This window comes from Babylonia areolata, chromosome 4, assembly GCF_041734735.1.
Source record: "Babylonia areolata isolate BAREFJ2019XMU chromosome 4, ASM4173473v1, whole genome shotgun sequence".
NCBI lineage: Eukaryota > Metazoa > Mollusca > Gastropoda > Neogastropoda > Buccinidae > Babylonia > Babylonia areolata.
The window spans coordinates 24,258,536-24,268,201 of NC_134879.1; the positions used below are offsets into that span (position 1 = coordinate 24,258,536).

The window sequence follows — 9,666 nt, forward strand, 5'->3', positions numbered from 1 at the left end:
CGTCAAGTGTTGGTGGTGCCAACACAGACATTGGCATGGAAGGGTGCGGAGAGAGAGAGAAGAGAGAGAGAGAGAGTCGACCATTTCCTCAATTAGTTAGGTCCATCGCTGACCATAACTGTCCACTGACTTTCCGGAGTGTTTGCCTGTCGTAGAGAGATTCACAGCCTGGAGGAGAGGGGTTGGGGGCTGTCTGTCTGTCTGACTGCCCGTTATGTCTCTATCTCTGTCTCTGTACGTCTGTCTGTCTGTCTCTCTCGTCAGTGCGTCCCGCGTGTGTGTGTGCGCGTGCGCGTCCGTGTGTATGTTTGTGTGTACGTCCGTGTGTGTATATGCGCGCGCGCGTGCAAGCACGCTCGCCTGCTTGAGATGGAAGTGGTTATTGTGATGGTCACGTTGAGGAAGTCGAGCTGTCATTTTGCAAACTTTAGTGTCTGAACATAGTCACACTTAAGAAGCTTGAGAGAGAGAGAGTGAGGGGGCGGGGGGCGGAGGGGGAGGACATTTTCTTGCGAACTGAAAAAAAATCACAAATCTTTTAGAGTGCGCCAGTGCCAGATTTAAAGATTTTCCAATGAGAACAAGTAATATTGTATGTGTCACCTTCTGTGATATTATGTCTATCTGTAAGTGAATGTAGCACATTGAAAATAAAACAGTCCTGAGAGAACAAAAGAGATGAGATATTGTATCCAGTCTTAACTAAATTTGGTACAGTGATTACTCATGGTGGGAATGAAAACGTAACAGTCAAGGTCACAACATGGGACAATGAAAAATAAGTAGAAGTTCGATGAAGCGCAGATTTTTAGTCCAGTTTTCATCAAACCAGGTCCAAACATCGGTTGGGGCTGAAACACAAACCCTTTCAAAAATCAAGGTCAGAGGCGAAAGTCGGAACTGCAATTGAAAGTCAAGTTCAGAGGTGAAAATCAAACGATGTGCAGTCAGCTGTGTATTTTTGCAATATGATGATCTCTTTTGCAGTGGCCCCGACCCCCTCCCTCCCACTATGTGTTTTTTTTTCTCTTTTTTTTTCTGTGTTGGATTAAGTGGGTATCACACATGAGTCTCAGAGGCATTGCCGCTCTTGTTTTTACGCTGTTCTGTGTTTATGTTATCTTCCTGTGGTTTAATTTCCTATTTTACGTGTTTGTGTGGTCTTCATGTGGTTAATTTCCTATTTTACGCTCCCCGAACCCCACAAAAGAAGGTGGAAATATTTGATATCTTTGAATGGTTATGTTCTATGGTGACTGTGTCGTGTGTGTCTGCAGGGTATCTGTGATCACAACCTGGCATACCAGTGTTTCCGCCTGTCCCTGGCCAGCAACAACGACCATGCCGAGGCCTACAACAACCTGGGCGTGCTGGAACTCAAGCGGGGACACGTGGAAGCCGTGAGTACCCCCTTCTGTATAGCGCCCTGTGTACAGGGCCAGGGTCTTTGCTTCCGTGCGTACTGTTCAGTTCTGAGGTTTAGCACGGTCCTGGCTACATGGGTGATGTCATTCTGACACATTCTCGGTTTAATTACAAACGAAAACTCCAGTATATAACTGGATGTATAACCTCTGGGGTTCAAAAAAAAAAAAAAGAAAGAAAAGATTTTCGTCTTATTAGCTGGCTGTCAGCCCCGGCTATGCTTTTGCGTGAGAACTTATGCTTCTTCTGTTTTTGTTGTTGTTGTTTTTTTGAGTAGAATAAAGGATCTTCATAAATGAAATTGTGTGGCGTTTTGAGTTAATCAGCTTAAATTTGCATCTTAAATGTACTTTTGGCATTTAGGGTAAGGTGTCAAATGCACAGTGTTTTGTTTATGAGTGCCTTCAGTTAAATCGGTTAGTAATACTGAGTTTTCTGTTGAACAAAGAATGTTTTAGAATTACACTCACGAGCAAACCCCATGCAGTTTAGACTGTCACAGCCATCTGTTCTTCGGCAACTTTGGACTCTGTTGGTTGGGCAATAAGCAACAACGTCAAATGTCTGCATGAATCTCTCAGTCTCTGTCTCTTTCTCTGTCTGTCTCTCTATGTCCCTTTCTCTGTTTGTCTCTCTGTCTCTTCTTCTTCTCATGCTCACACTTCCCCTTTCTCTGTTTCCCTATCACTTTCTGTGTCCTATCTGTCGACCTGTCTCCTCACCGCCCTCCCTTGTGTGTGTGTGTGTGTGTGTTATGTGTATCTCACTCTGCAAGGGGGTCCGGGGGGGCGGGGGACGAGGAGAAGGGGGGAGTGGCGGTCAGGAAGGAAGGCGGTTGAATTCCGCCCATTCAGAGTCTGTGGGCTGGAGATGTCTGGCCTCCTTGACACAGAGTTTTAGTCAGCAGACTCACATCCCATCAGACAGAGGTCGGTCTGGTGTCCTGTGAGTCAGTGAATGTACTCAAAATTCACGTAGTTAGGTTCTTTGGACTGGATTACTCTTTCTTCATATCCGTTCTTTCTACCATTTAATAACAATAACAGCAACAACAATGATAATAATGATAATAATAGTAATAATAATCTGGTTTTCATGTCCTTCCTTCTTTGTTCCTGCATTTCCCTCTTCTATTCTGTTATTTAAAAGAAATCTGTTTCCTTTTCTGTTCTCTTTATTTCTTCTTCTTCTTCTTCTATTTTATCGTTCTGTTAAAGTTTTGTCCAGCTCCTTGCATACTTTTTCATCACCCCTTCCACCCGCCACCAAATCTCCCCTTCCGAAATGTTCAATACAAATTCCAGAATCCATTAAAGGGCCAAGGCTGTTGTGGCACCGGGGCGGGAAAACCGACAGCTGGGATCAATTCAGGCGCTCCGAGCACTTGCAAACATTTGCGCCGCTTGCGTTATCTTGATGTGGAGAAATGGCCCGGGGACGGAGGCATTGCGTCAGCAATATTACTCGGTCCACGTTAAGAAGAAGTAGTTGGGGAAGGAAAACAAACCCTGGGTCGTTGTGTCCACGCTGTTTGTCTAATGGTTATGTAAGAGTCCTGTTGTTGTGTGGCCGTTGTTTGCCTTCTTGCTAATTGCCCGTTGAGATAGGCAGCGTGAGTTTTACGGCTGAAAACAAGCACCAGCTAGAATGTTGTTGTAACTATTTCATTGGGTTTTGTGTGACTTGTTCTTCGGAGCTGTGATGAGGGCTTTCATGGTTGTTAAAAAAAAAAAAACAATAAAAAAGGGGGGGTGAGGGGGGGGGGGGGGGTTATAAAGAAACATATGGATCAAGAAACACGTGGGTTAAGGAATTACAAGTTTAAACATTTTCCTCAGTAGCTGTTAAGCAAATTATGTATCTTTTGGGAAAATGCCATATTAAAATCTATTTTGCGATTTCTTAGAAATCTGTTCAGGGGCAGACAGACAGATCGCTAGCGGGCGTGACACAGTCAGCCGACTGTAACCTTCACCATTCGAAACACATGGTGTTAAGTTAAAAAACAGATCAACAACAAAAGTAATAAAATAAAAAAGATAATGCAAGTTTACACAGAGAGATGATGTCAGCCTAGCGTGGGAAACCTGTTCACCTTTGTCCTCGATCCGTTAAAGCAGCTTCCCCGGCGATCCTGAGATTCCATGTGTTTCTGGAGAGCAGCTTTGATGATGCCGGCTTCTGAGAATCCATCTGATTCTGCTGGATACTGGCTGTAATGGTGCTTCTTCAAGAGATTCCATCAGTTTCCCTGCTCTGCGCTTTTGGGTGGACTTCAGACAAAGAGAGATCATCAGATTCTGTTGTTTTGTTTTTTTCCTTCGTTCACTGATATGTCTCAGCGTTAAATCTTCCGTAACACAAACATTTTTTTATCAGAAAAACCTTGCAGTGGAGGACAAGGGTGACACATTCCGGCGCCTTCTTCAGGGGGGTTTGAGGGGGAGGGGGGTGGGAGTGTTTGTTGTGTGTGGCTGAGCGGTGCTGGGTGAAACCCTGTAGGGCTGGGGTGGCTGTTAGACACGGTGCTGATAACCTTATCGGGGTCCTACCAGGATCTGGCTTCAGGGGGGTGAGCATCTCGATCGGCCCTCCCTGTGCCGCCGGCTTGCAGGACTGCTGCGGCTGTGGCCTTAGATGGTGCTGGAGATTTGCCCGCCTGCGGAATGCGCTCTTCTGTGGCAATCATCAGCCTTCTCTTATTCTGTTCGTGTCTGGGTTTGTGTGTCTGTCTCCGTGTCTGCCTCCCTGTGGGCCTCTGTGGGCCTCTGTGTGTGTGTGTGTGTGTGTGTGTGCGCGCGCGCGCGTGCGCGCTAGCCGCGGTTCGTGTGTGTGAGGGTGTCGTTAGAAAACGGCAACCCCTCCCCCCAAAACAACAACAACAACAACACACACACACACACACACACACACACACACACACACACACACACACATATATATATATATATAGAGAGAGAGAGAGAGAGAGATCGTCCGTAAGCACCAAGCAAAGTCATGACCGTAATTTAATCTCTACCGGATCGCTCGTGTCATCAGTAGCTTGTCCTAATGGGCAAAACACGACAGATAACCGCCCCTGTCCTCTGATCCCCTCATCCCCTCACCTCCCCACCCCTCCACCTCCCTCCCTCCTCCCTCCCCCCGTCCTTCCCAGTTGTTCCCCACACGCGGCCTTCTATTCCATTCGTATCATGACTTCAGACAGTTCTGTCGGGGAGGATGATGAGTATTCCCACAGACCATGGGAATGATATTGCGATTTGTGAGGTGATAAAATTGCTGACCTCCACATTCCTGGCCCCCCCGTATAAACCAACTTCGCCGTGTTTCGTTGGGAGTTGAATGAAATACCAGGTCCGTGCGCTGGATGGCTGCCGTTCTGTTCTTTGTGGCAGACATCTTGATGTCTGACAGGAGGAGGGTCAAGGTCAGGACGTGGAGGGCGTCGTGCACGTGGGAATAATGAGGAAGTATGGGGGTCGTAGTAATATACGGGGGTATGTAGAGGTTCGTGTGTCATTGTATAGTGTGGGTGTGTTCTTTCTTTAATTCGCCGTCTTTTCACTTTGAGCGATATTGGGCGTGTTATGTGTGTATGTGAGTGCGTGTGCGTGTGTGTGTGTAAGGTGGTGGTGGGGATGGGGATGTTGAATTAAGAGGGAAATACAGAGAAAGGGGGATATACAGAGAAATGATAGTCTATAACAGTGGAATCAGCTCTCTGCTCTCTGTGTGTGTGTGTGTGTGTGTGTGTGTGTCCATCGGGTGTTTCTGGAGAGCGAGACCTGTTGTCTACTCGCCTGTCTTCCTGAGGGTGGCAGTGTGCATGAACGAGGGGGATATTAGAGAACTGACGTTCAGCATTCATGGTCTGTGGGTTTTTTCTATTAATGTACAACGTTCCTTCAGAGGACGACCAGTAGGGTTCCCTTTCCCCATTTACAGCCCCATCTAATCCTGAATGGCTATACATGTGTCATTTGCTTGCTCATATTCTTGTCAGGATTGTATTTCTATGCAATTGATGTTGTTGTTTTTTGGTTTTTTTTTTGGGGGGGGGGGGGGGGCGTTGTTGTTTTTTTTTACTGCAGAAAACTACTTTCTGGTTTTGCTTAGTTATCTCTTTTTGTTAATGTATTATTTATTTCATGTGTTTATTTGTATCTGTTTCATTTATTCTTGTGGAAAAAGTTAGTGAACATCACCAGGCAAAGAGAATAATAGTATTATGTGTACGTACGATCAGTCAGGTATTCAGCATTATTGAACAAGCACGTTTTGGGGGGCCTGCTGGGCGAAGTCTTAGGACAGTTAAAACGGCTGTGTCCACACTGTCTAGCAGTTTGTCAGTTTTCTTTTCTTATGGTTTCCAGCATACATCCCTTTTCCATTTGTCCCCTGGAAGTTCATTTCTTGTGGGACACATGATGAACGGGACCGGCGTGGAGACATTTTACTGACTGTGAACCTTTGGGCAGGTGGGGGTCTGCCTCTGGCTTTGGCTGGATGTCACTGAAGCTGTTCTCACGTGCAGGGCATCTGAAGAAGAGGCCTCCTCTTGTTCTCATGGAACTTGCAGAGCTGTTCTAGCGGTTTGGTTTTGTGGATGATTAGTGGTGGGGGTTTCCAGGTTTTGTGATCACATACAATGCCTGCATTAATTTTGCCCTCTGTTATCTTGACATCTGCGCCTTATCGGAATGTACGCTGCGCTGTATTACTGAGAAGGTTAGCATGTTGTTTTTACAGTATCGGCAATGCTAGTTTATTTTATTTTATCTTATTTTATTTTTAGTATTGGCAGTAGTGTACTTTTTCACCCTCAGTGACTGAGCCTCCTAGATGTAAGCAGTTAATTTTAAAAAAAAAACGTGTTTTTTTTTTTTTAGAGAAAAGATACAGCAGTCCAATGACTTCAGCTGTGGTGGTTGATAGGGACATACAGATAATTGTGGTATTATATGCATAAATACTTAGTGTCAATAGTATGATAAATCTAATAGAGATATAACTAATATATTGTATCTAAAAAACTATTCGAATCCATTCACACAAAAAAGAACAACTTTTTCCTTCTTTTTTGGGGGTGGTGAATAGTCAGGACTAAAACGTTTTGTTGTGTGTTGTGTTTGGGGAGCGGGGTCGCGCGTACACATGCTGAACACAGCTTGGGAGGGGTGGGGGTGGTGTGGGCTCTTTCGTTTGAAGTTGGGCATTCCAATAATGAGTTGACATGAGGTGTAGAGAAGAAGTCTCGATGTAAAAGGAATGTATTGCGGTACTCTGTGTATCTTGGGTGCTGCTGAAGACACGTGATGCTGGACTTGGGAGGCCACTTGTGTGCTGGTGGCCTGCAGCAGAATAAGCGCGCGAGCATATACCATGAGATGCCGCGTCACTCTTGTCCGTACGCACCGCGCACTACTTGCACACATGTACAACAGTAACTCAGACACGCGCGGAGCTTTGTACAATGTATTGACAAGGCTTTTTCAAATCCAGCCTTTGAAGGATATTCACTGTGTTACGTGATCACCCTCTATCATGCTTGTTTGCGTGCGCTCGCGTGTGTTAGTGAAAAAAAAAAAAACCCCCCCCCATGCGGTGATTGTCGGTCTGCTGACCTGACTGAGCATGAAAACATGGCTGTCAAGTCATCTTTTCGCTTGTTGGTGGGGGGGGAGGGGAGAACAGAAAACGTACAAAAGAAAAGAAAAAGTCCATAAAAACGTAAAATGGGCGTATATTTCATTCATTTATTTATTTTATGATAAAACACATTAGCGTTCACAAAGTAAAATATAAAACTAATAATGATATGTATTCATTTTTTTAAAATGAAATTATTCGAATCCATTCACACAAAAAAGAACAACTTTTTTCTTCCTTTTTTGGGGGGTTGAATACTGTCAGTGACCTATAACGTTTTTTTGGGGGGGCTCGGTCGCGTACACATTTGGCTGGAAACACAGCTTTGGGGGGGGGGGGGGGGGCTCTTTCGGTTTGAAGTTAGGGCAGCTTCCAAAACGAGTTGACATGAGGTGTGAGAGAAGAACGTCTCCAGACTGTGGGAAAAGGAGGTGGATTGCTGGTACTATGTGGTATCTTTGGTGCTGCTGACAGACACGTGATGGCTGGTGCTGGGAGGCAACACCTTGTGTCGGACTGGTGGCCTGGCAGCTGAATAAGCGCGCGAGCTATACCAAGTAGAAGCCGCTGTTCGGATCTTGTGGTGTCGCTAACGGGACCCACCGCCACTAGCTTGGCAAATGGGTACAAAAAGTTGAACTGCATGAATCGAATAAAAGAGGATTTAATTTAGAAACGATCTGCACGTCTTTTTTTTTTTCCTCATCAAAATTGATGTGACCTGGACAAAATGAAAGAATACTTTAAAGAAGAAAAAAAAAAGAAAGAAAGAAAAAGAAAAAAAAAGCGATAAAATAAGTATTCAGTCAAGACTTCGAACACAAAATGAGCATTCACGACCTCCCCACCCTCCCCTCACCACCAAGCTCGAGTGAGCGTCTGGGTGCTTGTGATTTGGGTGAGTTGATAAATTAAGGATCCATTGAACATACGCACGTCTCTCTGTCTCTGCGTCTCTGTTCTCTGTCTCTCTCTCTCTCTCTCTCTCTCTCACGCACACACACACACACACACACACGCACATGCACACGCACACACACGATCACGCACACAAGCATCTCAGTGCTTGCACAGAGACGTCATGCATAAAGCGTATATTGCGGATTAAGTGTAAAGCAGTGATTCATCATGTACGAACCCCAGCAAATGAGGCCCGACCAAAGCAAGCGGAAATCTTATCAGAGAATTAAAAGAAGCCCTGCGACCCTGCGATACGGAACTGCAATAATTACGGCGATGTGCACGGAGGGAACTGAGCGTGGAGTTTTGCTGTCAGTTGCTTTCTCTCTCTCTGTCTCTCTCTGTGTCTTTGTCTCTGTCTCTCTCTTTCCCACTCTCTCTCTCATTTCTTGAATACTCCTCTTTCCCTTCTTCTTTTTTATTTTATTATTATTATTATTTTTTTTTTTTAAGAAAGAGGAGATTTCAAGAAATCAGAGAGAGAGAGAGATGAAGAAGAAGAAGAAGAAGAAGAAGAAGAAAAAGGAATAATGGCTTTCCGCTTCTTCGTCAATTTTCTCTGGCACCCAGCCTACAAACGAATCGAAAAAGAAAGAAAAAATCGATCTTGTGCTGCGCTTATGTGGAATAATAAGTGGTTTGCATTTGGGTCTTGTTTCCCTCTGGTGCAGAATCAATTTCCTTCAAACGATTGAAATCGTCTTTGTGGCTTCCTTTCTTTAACTTTCTTTCTTTCTTTTCTCTGTCTCTGTATTTCTGTCTTTGTCTGTCTCTCTGTCTCAGTATCAGTCTGTGCGTGTCTGTGGGGGTGTGCGTACTCACGCACTTTGCATTGCATTGTTATGTATGATTTTTATCCAAAAAGTTTTGTGAAGAATACGTGCTGCATCCCTCCCCCCCCCCTCCCCTGGGAGATCGCTTCGCCAGAGTGCCGCAGTGCGACACATATTTTTTCTTTAACTTTCTGTGAGTTTGTGCGTGTGTGCGCGCATGCGTATGTGTGTGTGTGTGTGTGTGTGTGTGTGTGTGTGTGTGTGTTCGTGCACACTGGCAGGCACACCTGGCAGAAAGGGAAGTAGGGCAGTAGTGAAGAAGAAATGGTGTGTGTGTGTGTGTGTGTGTGTGTGTGTGTGTGTGTGCGTGTGTGTGTGTGTGTGTGTGTGTGATATTCGATTTTGGATTGATGCCTCACTTATATCAGCCAAACTCCTCTTGTTTGGGTTTCCGTGCCTTTCTGTCCATGCGATGTCCACTGCCGCAGTCAAGTTAAATGATGTCTCTTTCTCTTATTGTTAAACAAAAATATCGTCCCCTTTTTTGCGCCCCCCCCCCCTCCCCGTCCACCCCTCCCCCTTTCAGTGAGCTTAAAAAAAAGAGAAGAGTCCGTTTCATGGGTGATCTTACAACGTTCGTTGAGTTTCATTTATCTCAGTCCTACGCTTCTCCGCTGTCTCTCTCTCTCAGTGTCTCTCTCTGCCTCTCTCTCTCTCTCTGTTTTGTCTGTATGTCTGTCTATCCGTCCGCCTGCCTGCTCTTCTTCTCCTCTCCTTCCAGTATACCTCCCCCCCTTCGCCCCCCCCCCCCACGCCCCCTCCTCCCCGCCCCCTTGTCTCTCTCCTCCCTCCCTCC

General features: G+C 45.5%; 1 protein-coding gene across 1 annotated transcript in view; it reads left to right on the plus strand.

Annotated features, from left to right (window-relative positions):
* LOC143281615 (tetratricopeptide repeat protein 8-like) overlaps nt 1-9,666 on the plus strand; it is a 94,842-nt gene that overhangs the window by 27,426 nt on the left and 57,750 nt on the right. The window contains exon 9 of the mRNA XM_076586863.1: nt 1,278-1,400. Within this exon, the coding sequence (XP_076442978.1) occupies nt 1,278-1,400 (123 nt within the window). The remainder of the gene's footprint in view (nt 1-1,277; nt 1,401-9,666) is intronic.